Source organism: Rhinolophus ferrumequinum, chromosome 6 (genome assembly GCF_004115265.2).
Source record: "Rhinolophus ferrumequinum isolate MPI-CBG mRhiFer1 chromosome 6, mRhiFer1_v1.p, whole genome shotgun sequence".
In the NCBI taxonomy this organism is placed as follows: Eukaryota; Metazoa; Chordata; class Mammalia; order Chiroptera; family Rhinolophidae; genus Rhinolophus; species Rhinolophus ferrumequinum.
The window spans coordinates 92,630,441-92,655,925 of NC_046289.1; the positions used below are offsets into that span (position 1 = coordinate 92,630,441).

Genomic DNA, 25,485 nt, shown 5'->3' on the forward strand with positions numbered 1-25,485 from the left:
CCTAGCCAGACGATCAGCTCTAATGTGTCTTTTGGAGCAAAAATTAGTATAAGACCCAGTCGTATTTTACTATAATATAAGACTGAGTATATAATATAATATAATATAATATAATATAATATAATATAATATAATAATATAATACGAGGTCTTATATTAATATTTGCTCCAAAAGATGCATTAGAGCTGATTGTCTGGCTAGGTCTTATTTTCGGGGAAACACAGTAGATTTCAGGCAATTCTCAATGATGGGTATTCTGCAGTTCAGTTGTAATTTTGAGGTGCCTGTGGGAAGAGGCAAGCACAGCATTTACCTACTCCACCATCTTGATCAGAAGCTCAAATAATTTTCAAATCAGGTGGTGCATTCTACTCCTCCTACCTTTGTGACTAGTACTGCTTAGATTTTTTCTTTTTTTTTTTTTCTCCTCTCAGAACTTAACTGTTGGTATCTCTGAAATTCTATTTGTTCCATAGTTGATCTCACTATAAATTTCCCCTAAATGATTTTATCCTTGCTGATGAATTCATACTACAAGCCTCATTCCCCCACCACAACACCAAGTCTGTACCTCTATTCCAGAATTCTCCATTAAGTTTCAGATGCATATACCAAATTTTCCCCTCAATGTGTTCATTTTGATGTCTCACAGGAACTGAAAACTGAACATATTCTAAATTGAACTTCATGGCTTGTCCACTAAATCTTCTTTGTTTAAAGACAGGAATCTTAGACTTTCAATTACTATTTCTTATTCATATATTCAGTTTTTCTCTCTGTTAGAGCCTTTTATTGACCTGCAAGCATGTTTAATCTCAACCATTCCTTTTATTTATTTTCAAATGTAATCCTCTAAACCCTACATGCAACTGAAAAATTCCTGATTGTACTTGGTATAGTTTAAGAATGCAAGCCAGTATAATGATCTAATCTACAACCAGGAGGAAAATATACAAATCTGATCACTTCATTTTTCTGCTTAGATCATGAACCATTTACTATTCTTCTTAAAAATAAACACAATACCTATTGACATGACTGCCAACCCTATCCGATCTGCATTCTCCCTGCCGTCCCAGTCTCATCTCATTCTTTCTGTGCCTTGCCTGTATTGAGCTTCCTACTGCCACAGACCCTTTGCACATGTGTGGCTCTTCATCTTTCTATCCCTAATCAATTTCATCTCATTCTTAGATCCCTACACTCTTTACTTTCACAGGAAATCTTTCTCACTTTCTGGAGTAGGAGGAATCCCCTTTAGTGAGACCTGCTTATATCCCTTTATGATACAGTCTCATTTTCCTGTTTATTTTCATAATGGATTTATGTTCTGTCAATCCCACACTTGTTTGTACATACCCAAAGGGAGGGACCCTGCCTGTCTCACTCTCAGCACTATGCTCCAAGCAGCTAACACAGGACTTAGCATATGAGAAACACTTTTTAAAGGAATAATTTTTAAATTAAAAGTATTATAATTACCTATCTTTCACCACTCAGGGCTTTATTTTATATGATTTCTCTAGAACTTACTATCTGTTTGGCACCTGATATGAGCTCAATAGATGTTAATACATATAATCAGTATTCTAAAAGCAATCATAGCACGGTCATGATTTTCAAACATATACAAAGAATTAGCAGTCATTTAGATTTATATTTCACGATAAAGTCTCTTTATTCACACAGTTAATTATATTCTACCAGTATTTCTTGAATCTGTTTCCACTGATGAATTATTTTTAATCCGTATTTTCTGAATACTATTTCAACACTCTACTGAAACTGTACCTACTAATGTCATTAATGATGTTCTTTTGTTAAAATTCAACAAATCCTTTTTTTATGATTCTGTATTTCTCTGCTTGCTTCTAGCACTTTAGATTACTTTGCTACTTTGACAGCCACTTATGTGTAGGTAATTAATTATAAATATAATAATTGTGTCACTTATTGAGTTTGTTTTTCCATTTCATTTTCTATCCAGTGTACAAATTTTAGTCTGTAATGTTCTACTAATGTACTCCTAGTAGAAACTGATCCTTTATAATAGTTTCATTTATTATCTAGGTACAGGTGCCTGACAAACCTCTAAGCAAGTGGTCAGAAATGCTGCTGGTGTTTACATTACCCAAAAGTAAATAATCTAAATTGGGTAGTAATATTGAGATTTTAAGGTTTAAAGAGAATTCCCCTTCCCTTCGCAATGATTCCTATACTTTATAAACACCAACGAGTATGGCCCAATAAACATAATGGTTTGCACACAACATATCCTAGTTAATTTTTATGCAGAACAGTGCAGCAATATAAGCACATGAGAAGGAGAGACAAAAAGAAGGAATAACTGTTACTGTAAGCCTAGATACACGTATTTCCAGTGGTTCAGCTAGCATGGAATTGGAGAGTTTGGGGGTTGATCTAATATGATTTACATCTTGTAGTCAGAAAACAAAATATTAAGATGTGTGAGTGTACAAGACAGTCATCTAGGTTAATATGTAAGATTAAACGATGCAGCACATCAAAGAGAGAGAGGGACTAATGCAGACACAGGCTATTGTAGGAAAATAGAAATAGGCATACTTATGGAAGGATTTGAACCCTACCCAATTAATTTATCACATTCAGAAAATGATAAAGGTATCCAGGCTGACTCTCTTCCTCTCAATAAACAGTTCCCAAACTATAGGATATTTTTTTAAAAGTGTAGCAGAATGTATAACCAAACATCAGTGTGAAAAGAGAATATCAGTGTGTGTGTGTGTGTGTGTGTGTGTGTGTGCATGTGTGTATTATCAAGTGACATGCATGTATACATATGGATGTACATTTTTATAATTATTTAGACTTTACCACTTGTAACTGTTTTATCACATAACATTAATTTTATTTTGTTGATCATATACATTTAATGTTCTGTGATGGTGGAAGGCTTTTTGCACGTGAATTTCCATGATTTGTAAAACGGAATTTTCAGTGGATTATTATATAATTAGTTTCATTAGCCTAATTATAACTAATTATATAATTGATGTAAATATGTTCAGTTTTGTAATTATATGGTATAATTACAATACACAAGATGATGTTATGAACATCCTTACAAAAGTTCTAGAAAAATTGCAAGAATATGTGTAGTTTGTAAAATTTAAGCACGTGTCTTTAACATTCAGAAAATTATTTTCAACACCTATATTTAACAGTTAAAACTACTTTTTTAAATAAAAGAAATTAAAAAAAGTATTTTACACATTTTCCACTACCAATGGTGACATTTTCTAGTGAAGCAATAACTATTGCCCCAAGTAGTATTTTCATTTTACTTATAATAGAAATTGGAGCTTTTTAAAAATATGTACTTTCAGATATCAGTAAACTAATAATAATGATAATAAAGCCTCCAATTCACATTCATTGTTGTTGCTTTAATGATAATTTATTACAAACATATAAATACCAATATACACTAGCCTACATCTTCAGTATTGAGTGGAAGAATGAAAAGCAAAATTACTCCTCTTGGACTTATTACGTTATACGCTTATCAATTTATATCAGCCTCTGGAACACACACCAATTTCATTCCAGAAACACTATCTATAAAAAGGTATAAAGAATATTTTGTCACTCAACAGGGTGGTGAAAAAAATATTCAATTCAAATTAATACAGTTATTAGCTTAGTATGAATGGGCATGTGGGATATCTCATTATCTTAGAAATCTACTTTATTAAGAACAAGACATTGTTCTTGAACACAAAAACATCTTTAAAAGAAATTTAATTTTCTAACATTAAAAAAATAAGCAGACTATGATCTGTCATTTGAATCCATCCACAAAATAGTCCCAGTATACCTTCCCAGCTTTGTTGTCCAGTCTTCCCCATGTATACTCTTATTATTCTGCTCAACCAGAGATATGGACAATCTTTGGAGATATGATCTTCTTTCTGCATTATTGCAGGTGCTGTTGCTTTCCATCTTGAATGCTCTCTACAGCAGTACTGTGTGCCTCTGTTTTGATAACCATTTTTACTTTGTATCATAGTCACTGTTTACATATACATTTCAACAAAGTTAGAGAAGGAGCCCAGTAACCTGTATCTCTGAAAGAAAGTTGCTAATATCTTATACATAGTAGATCTCAGTTATTTTAACTGGATCTTATTAACAGTTTAAAGACAGGAGGCCATTGGATCTATGGAAATTAATTAAAACATGATCAAAGTGCTCCAATACCAACAATGCTAACAAGGAAAGTTTTTCCATCATGAAGTACACCTGGCAGTTGATGGTAAACAACAGTCCAAAAAATCAATAACACCTAAGAATTATACACGCATACACTAGCACACTAGGCAAAAGGCAAAGTAAACACTATTCATAGGTCATTACAAACAGCAAAGCCGTTATACTAAGGGAAAAAAAAAGAGTCAATCCTAGGAAATATTTCAAGGATACAACACAACAGTAATTTTAAATCTAAAAGAAATGTGATAAGTAGACCAAATAATTGATGCCTTTAACTCAATAACACAATTATGAAGTTACTTAGAAATTCATGAGTTTATTTTTCAATAAAGGAAAAAAAACAACTAGATACAACTTCATGTATTAGAACCTACATAGAAATTACATTTTATAATTGTAAAAATAAAAACCACAGGCTAAGTCCATTATGTTGCTTTCTACTGTTGGAGAATCATACTTCACACAGTCCTTCCAAATATCCAAGGCAGTTAGAAACTACAAATAAGGACATTGGTTTGCTATCAAGTAGATTCCTGGATAAAAATGTTCTCTACATCATATTTATGTATATTATAAAATGTGCCCAGGAGGCTAGAGTCAATCCTGAAATTCTCAATCTGTTAATTATAATTATTTTCATTCTTTATAGAAACCATGCTTACTTTGTAGCTCTCTATATTTGAAATCATATAAATCTAAAAATGTTATTGTAAGTATCATTGCATCCTGCTTGAGAAAACTGTGGACTCAAGCAGAGTAACAAATGACAGCCCAGGGGACCAAATATTGACTTTGGCAACAGGCAGGTTTTTTTCATTTCCTAATAAGCAAGCATGCACAGCAAGCCTCACCAGTTCTTATCTTCATACTAGTAGACAGAATCACATATTTATGTTACCAGAGTAGTCTTAGTAGGCATTTGCATTTGAGATTCACACACAAAAATAAACCTACCATGATCCATTGGAAAAGAGAGCCTTGGATCTCCAGGTGGCTATATACAACTAACTGGCTGTCCTGCCCATGAGAGGTAATTTCTTTATATGAAACATTCCAGAATTTCTTAAGTAAATTACCAGCTTCCTATGCATCTATGATAAACACATATATGAGGTCTGACAATTAAGTTCACGAACTCATCCTAGAAAAAGTGCTACATATCTCATTGCTGAATATCACTATGGTCACCTTTGAAGTACTCCCCTTGGGAAGCTGTGCACTGATGCCAGCACCTACTCCACCATTCAAAGCAATTTTGGAACTCTTTTTCTGGAATGGCCATCAGAGGTGCCATCATATAACCTTTGATGTCCTGAATGTCATCAAAATGTCTTCCTTTCAATATTTCCTTTCTCTTCAAGTAAAGAAAGGAGTCATTGAGGGCCAGATCAGATGAGTAGGGAGGGTGGTCCAATACAGATATTTGTTTACTGGCTAAAAACTCCCTCACAGACAGTGCTGTGTGAGCTGGTACATTGTTGTGATGCAAGAGCCATGAATTGTTGGTGAAAAGTTCAGGTTGTTTTCATCTTTTTCATGTAGGCCTTTTCAGCACTTCCAAATAGTAAAGTTTGTTAACTGTTTGTCCAATTGGTACAAATTCAAATGAATAATCCCTCTGATATCAAAAAAGTTTAGCAACATAGTTGCAACAAGTTGGCGGACTTAATTGTCATACCTCCTATATACAAGAAGACTCAAAGTAGTATCTCAAAGGTTCATACGTCTTAATAAAACTGGCATTGGAAAGTCTTACATTAGTTTCAAATTGTTCATAGAGCAATACCACATGTGACAAAGAAGTAAAATCAAAATGGAGGAGATCAGGTTTTTCTTTGCTTGATTGTAATGCATTGCCAATATCAATCATCCTCAGTTTAATAACCTTACTATCATCCTCCTCTAATTGATCTACAAATTCAATAAAACCTCAATGAAAATCTTAGACTTTTTGTGGAAACTAACAAGATGATCCTAAATTTAGGTGGAAATAGAAGCTGAAACATCCAAAACAATATTGAAAAGATGAACACAGTTGAAGGACTTATTCTTCCTGATTTCAGGACTTATTATAAGCTACAGGAAATTAAGACAGTGTGGTGCTGGCATAGAAACAGACATATAAATCGATGGGATAGAATAAATAGTTCAGAATAGATCATAATATAGAGCCAATTGATTTTCAATTTACGTGTCAAGAAAATGTAGTGGTGAAAGAATGATCTTTTAAATAAATTGTGGCTAGAACACATGTATAACCCCCTGCAAAAAAAAAAAAAAAAAAAGGAACTTCACTATTCCCTTAACACTGTAAATGAAAAATTAACTGAAAAGGGAAAAAAGGGATATATTGCAAATATAAGGGTATAATGACTTTTTCAAAGAACATAATATTAATGCCTTGCTTATTTTAAAATAAATGTAGAACTAAAACAGTAGACAAAATAAAATACAAAAAGTAAATATTGGTTAAGGTATTCTAAGTTATATCATTATTAAAGATGTGGTAAAGTAATAATTAAGGATGGAGTGTATCATTTTTAAATAACCAATTAAATGACACTAAAATAATTTAAAACTCTTAGTTAAAATAGAGGAAGAAAGGGAATAACTAAAAGATTTGCAAATCAAAAAAAAAAAAAAAAAAAAAAGGCAACAGAAGAGAGAAGTAAAATAAAACAGGTGGGTCATATAGAAAAAATATATGTATATCAGTCATTGTATTAAATGCGCATTGTCCCACTGGATTAAAACAACAACAAGAACATATATACTGGTTCCTAGTGACATGTTTTTAACTATAAAACACAGAAAGTTTGAAAATAAAAGAAGAGATGATTTACCGCTCCTCTCTCCTCCAAAAAACAAACAAACAAAAAACCCACTAAGCAAAAGAAAGCTGGTGTTGTTAAAGTAATGACAGACAAAATAGACTTTAAAGCAAGACACACTGCTAGAGGTAAAGGAGGACATTCTTAATGATAATCAACCAGGAAGATGTAATAATTCTAAATCTGCATGTACTAATAATATATAAAGCAAAAATCGAAAGAAATAAAGAAGAAATAGAGAAATCCACAGCTATAGCCATAGATGTTAACTAAACTCCAATAGTTTAGAACAGCAGATACAAAACTCAGAAACTATATAGACTGTCTAAACAAGACAATTAACAAATTTGACCTAATTGGCACGCAACAATTTTGGAATGCACATTCTTGTGGGTGCACCTGGGTCATTTATGAAAATGCAGCATAGGCTTAGCATAATGCAAGTCTCAATTCATCTTTAAATATTGAAATTATTCAGAGTATGCTTTCTGACACAGTGGAATTAGACTAGAAATCAATTAAAAATCAACTAGACATCATCAACTGTTTGGAAATTAAATACATTAAAATGGATTCAATTATAACATCATTCTTATTCACAATTCATTAAACCTTCCTCTAGTGAGTGAAGAGGGCTGGAGCTACAGAGAGTGATTCAGGAGTTACTGGAAAGTTGCAGTCAATTTTCACTACCCCATAGCTAGTAACCCAGACATCTCCGTGGGAGTATTGCCTCAACATCTGCCACATATTTATCGAGAACCTTCTATAAGTCAGGTAGTAGCTGTAGAAAAGACAAAGTCTCTGTCATTAGTGAGTTTATATTCAAATAAGTAAGATAATTTGATAGTTTCAGTGCTACAAGAAAAAAGTAAAACTGGAAGGAGTAACTGTAGAAGAGAAGGGATCTGTGGGGACAGAGCCAGGAGTGCAGTTTCCAGGCTCTCGCCCTCACGTGGAAAGGTGCTCACTCGGGTGGTAAATGGCCATCAACTGTGATTGGATGGCCATCAGCTGTGGCTAGTTAGCTGTCAGCTGTAACCAGTGAGCCATTGGCCACTAATATAACTGCCGTGGCTATGCAAGCAGCAAATGTGGGCTAGCAAGATGGTAGTTGAGCTAGCAAGAGCGGATTGCAGTTAGCACGGCGGATTGCAGCTAGCAAGTAAGGTTGGTTGGCAGAGATAAGTGTACGGCAGGTTGCAGATAGTGTGGCTCCTGCTTCCTGTGTCTCCAAACCAGCCACCAGCGAGAACACAGTGGTATGACTCCCCTATCTATGGCTCCATGGGTGTTCCTTTTTGGCCTTACCGTATCCTGCGTCCTTATACGGGGAGCAGGAGCTGAGAACTGCATGACACCCAGCATGGCAGGATCTTACCTCAGAGTATTCTGAGGTGATGGGTCCTCAATATGAAGACCCTTCCATAATATCTAAGTAAATTACATTCCACATGGAGGATCAACAGTATGCAGACCCTTGGCGTGTCTAGGGATGGTGTGACCAGAACAGTAAATGAAGTATACAAGGCTTGACAATTAAGTTTGCAAACTTGTTGTAATGCTGTTGCTAACTTTTTTGATAACGGGAATTATTCATTATGAATTTGTACCAGATAGACAAACCATTAACCAAGTTTACTATTTGGAATTGCTGAAAAGGCTGTGTGAAAAAAACAACATGACCTGAATTGTTCGCCAACAATTCATGGCTCTTGCATTGTGACAATGCATCAGCTCACATAGCACTGTCTGTGAGAGAATTTTTAGCCAGTAAACAAATAACTGTATTGGAACACCCTCCCTACTCACCTGATCTGGCCCCCAATGACTTCTTTCTTTATCTGAAGATAAAGGAAATATTGAAAGGAAGACATTTTGATGACATTCAGGACATCAAGAGTAATACGATGACAGCTCTGATGGCCATTCCAGACAGAATTCCAAAATTGTTTTGAAGGGTGAACTAGGTGCTGGCATCAATGCATAGCTTCCCAAGGGGAGTACTTCGAGGGTGACTGTAGTGATATTCAGCAATGAGGTATGTAGCACTTCTTCTAGGATGAATTCACAAACTTAATTGTCCGACCTGGTATATTACATAAGAGAGCAAGGGAGAGCAAGGCCAAACATGGTGTTGTAGGCTACAATATACTGAATTCACTTGAGATATTAAAACAGGAAAATATTTACATTTTTAAATGGTCACTCAGATGTTTGTAGTTTTCTGTAATAAAGCATGACAGCCAATTAGGAACCTATGGCTAGACTCCATGAGGAGGTAATGGGAGTTGTGTGGTACGGCAGACTTGCTCTGTCAGGCCCATGTACAGTACGTATATCAACATGCATGTATAAAGAAAAATCACTTATAATAGCTCATCTATGAAAAAGCCAGCATTTTCTGTAGCAATAAGAACTAAATTTCCATGGGCTGCTGTTTGAGAGTGTTTATCAGTTTGGCCTGTAACGTATGTTTAATATTAACAAATTAAGTGCATATGTAATGTAAACATATTGACATATTTCTTGGCCCTACATGATTTTTAAGACAGATACAAATACAAAGCCATTCCAGGAAAGATAAGCAACATAGTCAGGTAACCAAAGGCAGGAAAGGCATTTTTAAATAGGAACTATAACTGCATGTTATTGACAGTTATCAACCACAGCAGGTGAATACATAAAACAGAATTGCAAGAAAAGCTTGTTTGTTTCTTAAAACCTTTTTAAAAAAAATTCACTCAGTCCAACAGCAGTTATTGGCACATACAAAGGTAGAGAAAGCCTGTGTTAAGTAGCCCAATAAAGGGGGATATTCATAAAGAAGAAAATATCAGTATTGAAATATTCAAATTAAAAAGTTGTTTTCTCATTAAAGAATGAGAGGCAAAAGAAAGAAAAGAAAAGTTATTTCAAAAGGTACGGGGTAGTATCAATAGCTACTAGTTTGGGAGCTTTTATAAGATGGTTTTCTAGAGTTGCTATCATAGAAATAGCAACAAATGAAAAGGAATGAATGAAAAGTTTAATTGTGCTTATTTGATAATTTTAAAACAAATTCCTAATTATTTTGAAAGTATGATGTTTTCCCCAAATTTGGATAAGGCCATGTGTTCATTTCCAAGTGGTCAGACACATCTCCAGGTAAGAAGCAGCCGTGTAGTGAACAGGTGTTTAGAATTACTTCAGTGTCTGTAACATTATCATGTTAGACCAGAAAATATGTTTTCTACATTTAAACAATGTCCATATTTTTTAAATAAATTGAAAAAATGAAATACACAATCAGTGATCATTTATCTGAATTTCTGAACCCTAGAGGCAACTGAATACTGTTAAGAAAATTTTTTGTTATGTTTCTAACAAGAAAAACATAGTTTTCTTTGATTTTAGTAAAAATTGAAGAATAAATTTTCACCGTGCAGAATATATGGAGAAATTGTAAGCCTGCATGCTGCCAGAGAACAGCTGATGCCAGAGTGGCCTGAGTGAAGAGAGGGTCAGATCAAAAACAGGTTTCAACACTATATTATGGTAGATTTATTAGCAACACAGGTGAGACAATGATGTTCAGAGATTTATATTTCGGGAAGTCACAGCTGTTCTGTAACTGTGAATAGCAAACACATAGAAATACATCTATATTTATATATGTATATTTATGATATGTACAAAGGGTGCCAAAAATGTATACACATTTTTAAAAAGGAAAAAACTGTATTAAAATTGCACTGATGATAACCACCCTGAGCACCTCCTGTAATTGCAGAATTCAAATGTGACTTGTATTCATCTTTTTTATCGGTATATAGTGAGTATTGCAATTTTAATAGTCTTTTCCTTTCTTAAAACGTGTATACATTTTTTGGCACCCTCTCTGTATTTATCATATATATGATAAGTGTAGATGTTTTGACATAATCATTACTTTCTTTCACTGTTAATAGCTAAACATTAGCAATTATATTAATCTGAAACTGACCAGGATTTAGACAGTATAAGTAAATAAATGGTTTACTATATAAGGAAATATATTTAATGGTGAAAATGAGATGCTCGGATATTTACGAACTCAGGATAACCTTATGCTATTAGAAAGTTGAGATATGAAATCTGTAGTAATCTTTAGAATTTTGAAGTATAATATTTATAATATTTAAAATTTAGTTGTATATGTCCCTAATATGGACTTATGATGTCTTAAAACTTATATAATACGGCTAAATCACTATTTATCTTGTTGGCATATCATGTTTATTATTATTATTATTATTATTATTATTCATGGCCACAATTATTTTAAATATGTTTCCAAATACATTTTTAAAATTTAAAACATTTTCTTTGTTAATTAGGTTTGTTCTCCTTTCTAGTAAAAAAAAAAAAAAGAAAAGAAAAAAAACACCCAACCAACAAAACAAAAAAAACCTTATAATTAAACAGCATTCAGATATTTCTCCTACCAACTTCAATGTCTTCCTCAAGAATTATTAATTCTCCACTCTCAATTTACTACAGTAGAATAATTCATAGTAAATTCACTCTATGTAAAAATAATTCAATTCTTTTTAATAAATATTTAATGATTCATTAGCTATTTTACTTTTTATGTAATTAAGACTATTCTTAAACTAATTAAAAACCAAAACTGAACAAAGACAATTAGATTTTTTTTCTAAAACCAAAGCCAAATAAATTTCAAGTAGATTTCTTCATTCCTTCAAAACTTATTTACCATTGCAAATGAGGAAATCAGTGTTTTTTGAAGAAATATTTTCCAAAAAAAAAAAACACAAAAAAAGCAGCCAGCAAATGTATAATTATGTACTTTATGGTAAAACCTAGGTAAATCTATGAACAAAGAAATATAAGTCAGGATACATTAATTTAAATTGTGTTTCAAGAGTTAACATTTGAAATTTAACTACTACGTAAAACATAGATTTTCCTTCATTATTTGAGTTTTCTGATCATTCAGTTGAGTACACATAGTTTTTAAAAGGCCAGGTTTCGAGAAACTATCGGTTTAAATAGATGCAATATTGCCTTCTGTTTGAATTAGGGAAGTATCCTAGCAGCGTGGAAATACTGTACCTTCATTCCTACCTGGGTAAAGAAGGGTTCATAAATCTCAACTCCTTTATCAGATCCTTGTAGTAACACCTCCTGGCCACGTCTCCAGCTGTACCGAACAGGTGGATTGGAATTGGCAACACACCTGAGGAATACTGTTCTCTCATAGTAAAATTGTTCTTTAGCTTCACCTATACTTTGATGAACAGTTACTACTGGATCATCCAAATCTAGAAAAAATAAAAACAACCAAGTGACAATGAGTTACATGGCTTTTAGAATATTGAACATATAAAACCTAACTGAAGATGCACTTTCTTAATTGATTTTATTGTTTATCACTAGAATCATTTTTTTGTCATTGCGGTTATTGAACTCATTTGCAGAGAGATTTCCAATGATAGGAAGTAAAGAAAAGTAATATTTATTTCTTAAGATTTCTATCCATTGAGATTGTGCAAATGACCTTGCATATTTACAAAACTTTACCAACAGCCACATAACACAGAACTCCAAGAGAGAGATCAGAATTCACAATCCTCAAAATCAAGAGATTAGCCAAAACAATGAGCTACAGTGACAGAGAAATATACATCAAGCAGCTCAATTGACTATTTCCATTAAAATACTTCTTTTTCCAATTATTTATAACTGATAATATTAAAAAGAATCAAGCAATTATGTTTACAAGTTATTATAGTCTTTATAGTAAAAAAAATGACCTGTTTTGGGTTAAACGTTTCCTTAATCTCAGATTTTATATCTCAGATCATATTTGAAATGTGGTAATAGAAGGTACCATTAAAAGGCATTAATATTTCTGTTAGTGATTGGGTTTAAATTTTTGCCATTTTATATGCATTGTAAATAAGGGATATATACCACAGGGTTTGGCAAACATTTTCTGGGAAAACCAATTCATAAATATCTTGGGGATTTGTGGGTCATATAATCTTTGTCTCAACTACTCAACACTACAGTTATAGGGGAAAGAAGACAGAGACAACAGGTAAATGAATGAACAATGAGTGTTGCTGAGTTCCAACAAAACTTTATTCACAAATGCAGGTGCCACAATCAGATTTGGCTCATAGGCTGCACAGTCTGCCATAGATGGGATATGTTACCTGATCTAACATATCCCAGGTCCTTCCCTTAAGAGAAAAATAAATTAAGAAGTATACTTGCTTTAAAATAATAACTGTATTATATATTTAAAAGTTGCTAAGAGCATAAATCTTAAAAGTTCTTATCACAAGAAAAAAAATAACGGTGTTGTGATGGATGTCAACTAGACTGACTGTGATCATTTCACAACACACACAAATGTTGTACACCTGAAACTAATATAATGTTATATGTCAATTATATCTCAATTTTAAAATATGGGGGAAAATAAGCTCTTGGTTCCATGTGCTAGTATAAACTTAGTATATACTTATTAAGAGTGATGCCAACATTTTGCTATATCTAAATGTTAACTTCACTGAGTTTTTATTCCTTTAGCTTTTTAACTCTAAAAGGTAACTTAAACTTTGGGGTTTTAAATTGCCTTATTAATAAACAGGGAATAATAATAGTATCATATTAATAGGGCTATTCGAGGAGTAAATGAGATAGTCCATAAAGTCTTGCACATAGTAAATGATCAATAAAAATGAGTCATTATTTTTAGTAGTAGCAGTATTAGTATTATTATTAAGATTTCATTTAGATTCCCATGAATTCTATGTTGTTATCTTATCTTACCAATTCATAATGCAGTCAAATTTCATTTTACATAGATAAAAAAATGTCACTTTCCCCGTTTGTTCCAGGCTATCAAATATTTGTACATGACAAACACTTTTATGGGGAGCCTGAAAATAGATATCATATTTATATAACATAAGAATAGTGAGGTGTGTGAGCATATGCTACCCTGAATATTTAAAAGAAATTGTTCCTTAGAAAAGACTCTTTATGATATGTTAAAATAATTAAAAGTCATTAAAAGTACTAAAGTAATAGCTGTCCTAAGGAATCAGAGCAAAGCGCAGAATCCCAAACTTCCCCCCACTTAAACAAACAAACAAAAAAAACCTTTTTATCCTAATGTAAATTGTTTGACAGCCCTACTAAGATTTCTAGTTTTGCAACATTCTCAGGATTTTTTCCCCCAATATTAGAATCTTTTCACGGCTACAGCAAAGGCCTCTCATTTTAGTAGTATAAATTTACAGAACAACCGCTTATTTTCCATAAAGTTTAGGAACTTCAGTTTAAATTCACTCTATTAGCTGTGCAGCGATATCCAAATATGCTGTTTGGTTTTAACAAGTTGGAGTACTTGGGGATACTGGAATCATTATCATGAAATGCTTAAAGTTTTAAAAACTATATCAAATATTAGCTTATTTGCTGATTATTCCTTCACATATAAGTCAAATCCTACAGGAGACTGATTAGCTGAATTCAGCCTTAGTGACTTGAAAAAAAAAGGTAAACAATTTATGGTGTGATCAAATTGTAGACAATTTTTGTCTTGTACAAAACAATTTCTTTTAGTCATAATCTCAGTTTTAGAAATATGGGCTTTGTTATGTTGTAAAAACCAAATTCTGAATTCAGAAAGTTTAGGAACAAAACAGATCTGGATGGTAAATAGTGTAACAATAGTCACTCTCCTTGGGTTCCACATAGTTAAAAATATTGTTCTTTCCAACACTCGTTTATTAATGTATCCTCAGCCCTTTCCATGTTAGGTGGTGGTATCAGTAGGCTCCGTTGGGAATAGATCAAACCTGAACAATTGTTTAAACATGCTCTTATCTGAACTAGATGAGTTTTGGGTTACTGGCCTTCTGAGAATCTAATCCTGTGACAGTCAGTGTTTCACTGAACATTGTATTAGCAGAATTATCTGTTGGATTCACTCATATTAAAAAATTTCTACTTTATAAAACTTTATAAAAACTTTTTTTAATTTTTTTTTTAGATTTAAAAAAAGGCCAAAACAAGATTTATTTTAGACAAATATGCCATGGCTATAAAATACTTTTTAAGTGATATTTCTGTACATATATACATATGATATAAAGTTTAAACAATATACATATATATATCACTTAAAATGCATATTTAATACATACCGTATGTATTACTGAATGTATACTGAATATGTATATTTGCCTTCAGTCAGGTTACTTGTGACTCTTCCTCTCACCTGAACTCTTAGAAGCTATTATAGGGTTATTAATTGGTCTAATTTCAATATTTCCGGGTCTTGGAGAACAGGGATGCCCGAGGAAAGAGAGAGAGACAGGGGAATGGCAGGTCGATGGACCAGTCATTAACACACACATTTACTGATTATGTTTCCCATCTTATATGGGCATGTTTCCGGTGCCCCAAAACAATTACAGTAAAGTGAAGCACACTAGAACAAGGTATACTTATACTGGAAAGTAACTTCTAGATCAATACGTGGGGTAATTGAAGGAAGTAGGTTGTTCAGGAGGAGAACTGAACTACAGTGCCATTGCGACAAAGATCTCAGGGGCTTTAGAGAAGCTTCAGATTTGTGATATCCCCTCGAGCTGTCTTGCCCTAAGGCAATAGAGCTAAGCCTTCCTTACAAGCCTTCCTTCATCAACCAATGCCTATTATTTCCTGACACAGAAAGCCTAAAATAACTGAGTGCTAGTAGGTGTGCTGCTCCCCACCAGAGTACATGACCTGTAGAGGGGCAGCTCTGTTTGGCTTAGGGCAATTTCTAGAGAAGGATTTTGCTGTTAGCCATCTGCTGCTGAAACTCTCATCAGTTGGAGGCATGAGTCCTTCAGTCCTGAGGAAGGGATCTGGCTAGTGCACCACAGCATCCATGCAGATCCAATTGCTAGGCATGGAAATTCACTCTTTCTGGAAATAGCTACAGGGGATTCTGGTTAGTCACCTTCCTGGGGAAGCTTTCAAAAGGAGCTATGGTGGAATGATATTCATCACCCTCCTTCTACTATTACCAGTCTAGAATGCTCTCGTCCTGAGTTAGTGTATCTTGTGGTATAAGTAGCTTACCTAGTGAGGTTATCAGATCTTTGTCACTGAGGATTTTGAGCCCCTGGTTATCATGCCCTTCTGAAGCCATGACTGATGCACTTATCTGTTTAACAGCATAATTGGATGGCAGAATACTAAGAAATGATTCAGTGGGTCAACTGGGTATCAACCATATTCTTTACTGCCTCACTGCGTAAAACAGTCCTACCTCCAGCTGATCAATGGGCCGGTCACTACTGCCAGGATGGCGACTCCTTTTATCCACTATTTCCTGACACAGAAAGCCTAATGTAACTGAGTAGCAGCCATGGCTGAAAGATTAATGGGACTCTTGCTGTGTCACTTAATAATTTTTTTTTTTCCTTTTATGATAACTAGGACTTCTAAACTGGCAAAGACCAGAGTTTCAGGAAGGGAAATATAGATTCCCCAAGTGAGTCATTGAATGTGATGGTAGTAAGTAGGGTCACTCCTTGATTCCTGAACCTATGTATTCCGCAGGGGGAAAAAGCTCCATGTAATAAAGGTCATTGATTTTGGATGTATATTGCGTCTTGGAGGATATCATTCCTTCCTTATCAGATATGATCTCTCTAAGACTCAGCTGCCCCTTCCAAAGACCATTCTGTCACTCTCGTACGTTGGCATATTGAGGCGGTGTAGAATATAATGTGACCAGACAATCCCATGGCAATGTTTTCATTGCTACATCTTCACTACTGTAAAATGTGCTCTCGTCCCATGAGAGGTTAAGTATGAACCTGTGTTAAGAATAAAGCGTTCTAAAAGCCTTTGGGTAGGGCTGCTGCTGGCAGAGGTCAGCAGAAACATGCACACCAAGAATACATGTCAAGTTTACTGAAAACTGTGCATAGTCACTTTCAAAGTAAAAAAAAAAAAAAAAAAAAAAAAAAAGTCTAATGTAACAACTTGCTACCAAGGAATTAGTTGGTATTCTTGAAGGATGGTGCCTTTTCAAGAGTCAAGTGTTGGTCTCTGTTGTTGCCGGGTGAAATATTCAGTAGTGGCAGTGGATAAATCAAACTTTATGGATGATAACCCATGTTTCAAGCTTATGCATAGCTTCCATCCTTACCATTGTGACTGTTTTTTTCATGAGCCCGTTGTGCTAAGGGTGACAAATGACAGAAGCTGGTTGATATCAACTGTCTGTATTACTCTATCTACTTCATTCTTTTGTGATGGCAAGGGATGCCATGGATACTTTTTGGTGATCATTAGTATACAATAGAAATATTATCAGGTTTATTTCACTCTCATAGGTCCATCAAAATACTTAAAAGATCGGTTCTTTCCAGACAAAGCGGTTGACCAAGTATACCACCAAAATTCTGCCTACTGAGATTTTCCCTTATTCTTGTCTATCAGGGACATCTTAGAGTAGGTTGTGAAGTAGCAGTCCCATTGTTGACTTGTGTACATATTCTGAGCTGACCCATCAAGAAAGAAGCTTAGGCTATTTTCTCCACTATCAGCTCATAAGTGACCCTGTTTGTGGCCAGTATGAACTGAGAAAGAAGCACTGGTAAAACACTGATACATGTCATCGGGGTTTGGGCACCGGTGTGTACAGCTTACTCGATCTCTTTGGCTTTGACCATCGCTCATCCTGGCTGTACCACTTCCATCTAAAGATGATCGATTGATGAGTCTGCCCTACATCATGATCGGGTGTTGATAGAATGACAAAATCTAACTCCTCATTGGCAGTTCAAACCATATCATCATTAGATGTTACATATTTAGGCACCCTGTCTTTACCAATGCCCAGCAACACACAAGGAGTTATTTTATGAAAGGTGTTTAATTCTTGACTGAAGAAGGCATGTTCTTACTTATAATCCTAAAAATTTACTCCGTGTTTGTCCTGTAGGGATTGCTGTAAACTACACAGTATTGTTTCCAGCACTGATATATCTAATGTCATAGATTCTCCTGGGCTGTGTGACTTAAGCACCAGCGCCACTTACAGCACAACGTGGGCCTACTACAGAACCCCGTCCTACTCTGAGACCCAACTGAAGCTGATAGTCTTTCAAAGAATGTGACAAATGGATTGGAATGGTATTTCCAAGTGTGGAACAGGATCCAAAACACAAAGAGACATAGCAGGCGCTGAGTTTACTTCTGAAGGATGGAAACTGTGAGATGCAATCCTTTGTGCTTCACTTTGGCGGGGATGTCCTGGCAAGCTCTAGACCACTGGATCTCTAAAATGTTACTAAGAATGTGCGTCCCTGACTCTTCATAGGCTTGTTCCAATCATCTGGATTGGGTGTCTTACCAGATAGCCAGTGTACTTGCCACGTCTTGTTCATCTGAACCGATCAACATGATCTCATTTGTATAGGTTCTTTGGAAAAAGAATTGGGAGAATCACTACTATTTATACTTGCTATGGTGTTGCAGGGTACTTTCTGTTTTCCCTTCAGTCAAAAAATTCAAAATCTCAAAATTACCTTAGGTTTAGAAAGTGGGCAAGGAGTCATGCATTTTTATTATGTGACTACATGCAGCCTCTTACTCATCCATCTGATTTCTTTAATTGTGTAGATTAGGTAATATTCTTGCTTACTGTCCACTTATTTTGCCCCAAGAAATGCTATGTTCTATTAACCATCTCCGTAGCTCTTTGTGAGTCTAGAGCCCTGGATGGATTTGAAAACAGTTGTTCATTAAAATAATCAACTAAGTCCTGCCACTTAGCCTCTATTATTTTCAGATCCTGGCATCCCTATTGCTATCGGGGAGCCCAATTCTGTAACAGCTTCCCTTGCCATCAGTATTTGCCTACAGAGACACTCCTCCCCCTTAACTTCTCAATGACACTTGTATCTCAGGCATCAGCACATTCTGTAGGGGTGTCCTCCAAGCCTTTACACAGAATATGCTGAACTGATGATTTTTCTATACCCTAAGTGGTATATTCACTTTAGAATGCTCACATTTTTTAGTCTTTTGATCCCTTTTTCTACTGTCTGCAAGGCAGTTCTGCATTTATGCATCTTTTAATGGGAACCACTACTTTCTAAAGCTTCCGAGAGCTACCCTAGTAGCAGGAACTGTTTCCTGCTATCCTTGCCAATATGCTAAATCTTGCATAATGGGATGATGCTTCTGTATCAATAAACACTCATTCTTCATCCCCATCTGATCTGACTCGCCATACCCAATCTTATTCAATTTTATTCTTTATCCCACTCGATCCAGCAGCCTCAGAATCCAACTCCATACATACTATCACTCCTGCCAGTAAATATTGACTAGGTCTGCAGCTTATTAGAAGCATAGTGCCTTTCTTCCCTTAGAGATGCAGCATTTCCATGTCCAATTAATGACATCCAAAGAATATATATATATATTATATTGAATATTATATATAGAATATCCATATATATATATATATATATATATATATATATATATATATATATATATATATATATTTATATATATATATGGAGGCATGAAATGGAAGTGAGGGTATATATATTAACTTGAAAGGAAAAATGTTCTGCATCATTTTTAAGTGAGATGGAAGTGATAGCCTCCAATTGGGAGGAATGGGCCTCTTCTTTAAGCCCAGAAGATTTAGAAAGATCTAGGGTTTCTGAGATCATAAACCCAGATGTACTCCCCCAACCCAAGTCAGAGTTCCACTTGTTCCCAACCAGAGTTCAGAAGCTGGTTTCAGGATTCAGGATTCAGGCTTCTCTGAAGCTCTGCTTCTTTTCAGAGAAAGAAGTCCTAAGCCTTATTATCAGTTTTTATGGCCTCTGACTAAAAAAAAAAAAAAAAAAAAAAATACACGTCTACATTCTGCTAAAGAAGACTTTTTATTCTTACACCATTACCTTCCACTCATGATGAATCATTCATCCTTTCATCCTTTTTCTCACTGTATGAAAAGACCTCAGCAGAAACCGATTGCATTGTCCTTATAATTATTACTTTCCCTTGAATTCCTCAAAAGCCTAAGATATTGAATTCACAGTGCATTCCCTTACATTGGTACCTATCTCTGTTAACCATCAGTGAAGGTTTTAACTATTTCACTACTATAGCATTCAGGGGAAATCAGTGGTCCACCCATCACCAGCAATGGAGTTTTATTGCCTGCCTGTTAGTGGGCTAATGTGTGATCCATCTCTAACATTCTATTTTAGAGTCTACTTCCTCAGAATATCTAGACTGATTCCTTGATGAAGACATGCATGTAGGAAATTTATTGGAGAGTGCCCTCAGGATCAATTCTTGGCGAGGTGTGCAAAAAAAAAAGTAGGATTAGGCAGTGGGGGGAGTTAAAATGTGATGCATCACCACAAAATTTCCAGATGACCCAGAAGAAGCTCTAGAGTTGAGATGGTCTCTCAGAGTTGACCTGCAGAGTTGTTCCACAAAAAAAAAAAAACACTGACCAGCCAATGGATTGGGGTTTCCCTGGTGAAAAGGCTTGACCTTGGGTTAGGTGGCTCATTCCAGCTGAGGACAATTTCATGAGAGGGATTTACTGAGAATCAACATCTTCCAAAACTCCCTGGATTTAGACAGAGTACCTGCAATGCAGTTTTATCCCAGCACCTTGAGGTTACCATTTGTAATTTTCTGCAGTCTTTATCTATATTCAGGGAGCATAAGATTTCTCCATATATTTATTCAATAGTAAAATTTCATACTAAATGACTTTGATAATATTACAAAACCACATTGGACTATTTTCTGTTATTGCTGATATTTTATCTGCATTTGTTTTTCTCTTTAAAATAAATTCCTTTTAACTTTATAGGAAAAGTGTGTGTAATTCAAATACCTGGAGATGATATTAATTGACAAATGCAAAACATGATTTTAATCTTTTAACAGAAGTCAAAATTCTTCACATTTATAAAATAATATAAATCATAGACTACATTATTATATGTGAATATTTGTTTTAAATATTTTAATAACATAACTAATATGGTTTTCTATAAAATATATCCCTATCTACATAATATCCATATTTTAGTCATGTTTGTATCCCTAGGACCAAATATAATGGACAGAAGCACTCAATAATGAGCTAATGAATTAATGTAAAGGAAGACTAATCTGTAACAAACACGATCAATGCCAATTTTCAGCAAAGCTACCCACACATACCATAATGATAATTCAAGAAAAATCACTTTTTCTCCCACAAAAGCAACAGCCACCCTTTCATAATTGAAATAATTTTCTGGTAACTTTGACTTATTAAAAATAAGTCAAACTCAGAGTGATGTCATAAAAATGGTGGCGTGAGGTGAGCCTCTTGAAATTTCCCCTGGAATTTACAACAAATTGAACAGCTATAACTCCTCAAAGGACTCCCTATGCCGCAGATAGCCAAGACTAAGAGGAGCATTACTGACATCATCTAAAGGTGAACAAATTTCATGAGCAGGGGAGGAGGGAAGGGAGAAGTGCAGAGATGGGAATGCATGGGTGCAGGACACAGACCTAGCTCGGTGCTCTGAGCTCATTGCATTCCAGAGCTACCACAGCTACGAGAGAGGGAAGAACACTGACTGCTAGGGCTCCGCTATGATCCACAGGGCTGAGGAGACTGCATATAACACGGCTGAACCCAACACTCACGGCAGAGACCTCAGAGGAAAGACGGAGGGAAGAAGGCTGAAAATGGTGGTTTAAGTCCCCACTGCCGAGCAGAGAACAGAAGCTTTAGGCATTGAGACTAGCCGCTCCTTACCCTCCCAGAGCTGGCCCCGCACCCACCTGTCCAGTGCTAGAAGCAAAACAGTAGCAGTGTCAGATCAAAAGAATAGAATATTTGCAGTTCTGAGAACTGTGGTCTGCAGACATGGACTTGCGGCCCAACTAGTTCCAGCAAAGGGGAGGGACCTATGGAAGCAAGACTGGCTGTGGTGGTGGTCATCGCCACTGCTCTGGGCCACCTCTCACAACCCATCCCGCCCCTGTCCCCACCTATCTGGGTGGATCGCTGCAGGAGTAAACAGAGCTCCTGAAACACACGGGCTCTGAATATGGTGCAGGAAGACCTTTGGAACTTCAGAAGCTCTCCACATCCCCTTAGGGGGGCTGTATGACCCTAGAGAACTGTTCACAGAGGAGAAGCCCGCCTTCCCAGGAATCCTCCCATTGTGTGAGAAGCCAGAATAGTGCAGAGAAAACATAGCACTATAGTGTAAGAGAGAATAAAAGGCTGTGGTAGGAGAGAAAATAAGATATTCCACCAACACCTACTGGAAAACAAAAGAAAGACCTCTTTCTATCAACCCGTTGCAGAACCCACTCTTGTAGATGTCTAGGAAGAGAAATAAGGAATCATTAATTGCCATGAACAACCAAGGCAATAAGACAGCTCAGAAAGAAAAGTCTCCAGAAAGTGAACTTAAAGTATGGAAATAGAGACGTCATCAAAATGGCAGCGTGAGGTGAGCCTCTGTAAATCTCCCCTGGAATTCACAACTAATCGAAAAATTATAACTCCACAAAGGACTCCCTGCACAGCAGACAGGCAAGAGGAAGAGGCCCACTACTGAATTCACCTAAAGGTGGGTGAATCGCGTAAGCGGGGGCGGAGGGAAGGGAGAAGTGCGGAGATGGAGCCACGCAGGACTCAGACCTAGCTCAGTGCTCCGAGCTTGCTGCATCCGGGAACTACCGCAGCTGCAGGAGAGGAAGAACTTGGACTGCTAGGGCTCCATTTATGGCCCAAAATTTTTAGGTACGTTAGAAATAAATATTATCAGATAACTATAACGAAAATGTTCACTATATCTAAAGATATAAAATGTATGTTTTTGAACATTTATAGGAATTTGGAAACACTGAAAATGATCAGATTTTAAAGAATCTTATACAATTTCCAGAAAAGAAAATATAATCAAAACTATAACATTATGAACTGAAATTAAAATTTAAAAACCTCTATTTAATGATATAAAGATCAGAAAATGCTAAAGAGAGAATTAAGAAACTCAAGGATTGATCAAAATAAATTATCAAGAATGCAACACAGAAGGACAAAGAAATAGGTCCAATTTTGAGAAGTTAGGAATTTGGATGAAGGAGTTTGAAGATCTGACATATGCCTAACAGGAATTCCAGGAAAGGGGAAAGAACTGAATCTATGAAAAGACACCTAATCACATTTCATGAAACCCAGTGACTCTCAGCCAAAAATCAGAAAAATTCTACCCTTAGAAGTATATCATGAAACTGTAAAAAAGATAAGATAGAAAGAAAAATCTCTAAAAGTATCCAGAAGAGGAAAAAAATACCTTCAAAGGAGTGACAGTTTGATTGTCAGAATGGAAGATAGAAGCCGGAGGGCAGTGGGAATATATATGTAAACTATAGCATGGTTCATCGCAACTAGCTGAAGAATTAGGTTTAAACAAATTTTATAACACATTTCAAAAAAACTAATTTGGTAACTGTTATGGGTTGAATTGTGCCCCATACATTGACATCCTAACATGGAGTTGTTGGAGATGTAATTAGTTAAGATGAGGTCATATTGGAGTAGAATGGACACCAAAGTGACTAGTGTCCTTATCAGATGACCATGTGAAGATACTGAGACACAGGAAAATACCATGTGGAAGACAGAGATTAGATACAAAGTCAGAGATTTGAGCTAACGCAACTGCAAACCAAGAAATGCCAAAGATTTCCAGCGAAGCACCAGAAACTACGAAGAGGCAAAAAAGCATTCTCTTACACATTTCAGAGAGAGCCTTTCCCTGTCAGCCTTGTGATTTTGGACTTCCAGCTTCCAGAACTGTGAAACAATAAATTTTTATTGTCTTAAGCCATCCAGTTGATGACACTTTTTTACAGCTGCCCTGGGAAACTAATATAGTAACTTGGTCAATTATAGAGATATTGAATATCTCTATTACAGCTCTGTTATAAGAGATTTCTTTTTTATTGAATAGAATTGATGTTATGTCGCTAATGATGTTAGGAGAAATTGCTAGCATGGAGGCTACAAAAGGTCTGATGAATGTCAGTTTAATGGCATGAAGAGGCATTATGTAGTCATATACACATTAATCTAAAGATTGCACTAACTTCTCTAAAACTCAACAAACAAATTGGAGTATATTAGATATATTAGTTAATTTGAATTACTAAATTATGACATCATCAAAATGGCAGCGTGAGGTGAGCCTCTGTAAATCTCCCCTGGAATTTACAACAAATGGAACAACTATAACTCCACAAAGGACTTCCTGCACAGCAGAAAGGCTAGACAAAGAGGCCCACTACTGAATTCACCTAAAGGTGGGCGAATCACATGAGCAGGGGAGGAGGGAAGGGAGAAGTGCAGAGACGGAGACGCTCCAGCGCAGGACGCAGACCTAGCTCAGTGCTCCAAGCTCGCTGCATCCTGGAGCTACCGCAGTTGCTGGAGAGGGAAGAACTTGAATAGCTAGGGCTCCATTTATGGCCCACAGGGCTGAGGGGACAGCATATAACATGGCTGACCCCAACGCTCACGGCAGAGACCTCAGAGAAAAGACTGAGGGAAGAAGGCTGAAAACGGTGGTTTAAGCCCTCACTGCTGAGCAGAGAATGGAAGCCTTAGGCACTGAGACTAGCCACCCCCTCCCTACCCTTCCAGAGCTCAGCCTGCCCCCACCTGCCCCGTGCCAGAAGCAGAACAGTAGCAGTGTCAGATTAAAAGAACAGAATATTTGCTGTTCTGAGTACTGTGGACCGCAGACACAGATTCACATTCTGGAAAAGGGGAGGGAGCTGTGGAAGCAGGACCGGCTGTGGTGGTGGTCGTCGCCATTGCTCTGGGCCACCTCTCACAACTCACCCCGCCCCTGACCCCACCTGTCTGGGCGGATCCCTGCAGGAGTAAACAGAACTGCTGAAACATATGGGCTCTGAATCTCGTGCAGGAAGAGCTTTGGAACTTCAAAAGCTTTCCGCATACCCACATGGACACTGCGCCCTGTGACCCAGGCAAACTATTAACAGAGAAGCCCATCTCCCTGGGAATCCCCCCATTGTGTGAAAAGGAATAGTGCAGAGAAAACATAGCACTACTGTGTGAGAGAGAGAAAAAAGTCTGCAGTCAGAGAGAAAATAAAACATTCTACCAACAAGTACTGGAAAACAAAAGAAAGACCTCTTTCTATCAACCTGTTGCAGAAGCCACTCCTGTAGATGTCTAGGAAGAGAAATAATAAATCAGTAATTGCCATGAATAACCAAGGCAACAAGACAGCTCAGAAAGAAAGT

General features: G+C 36.0%; 1 protein-coding gene across 1 annotated transcript in view; it reads right to left on the bottom strand.

Annotated features, from left to right (window-relative positions):
• Positions 1-25,485, bottom strand: part of MDGA2 (MAM domain containing glycosylphosphatidylinositol anchor 2) — an 806,109-nt gene that overhangs the window by 280,589 nt on the left and 500,035 nt on the right. Inside the window, exon 4 of the mRNA XM_033109651.1 lies at positions 12,196-12,392. Within this exon, the coding sequence (XP_032965542.1) occupies positions 12,196-12,392 (197 nt within the window). The remainder of the gene's footprint in view (positions 1-12,195; positions 12,393-25,485) is intronic.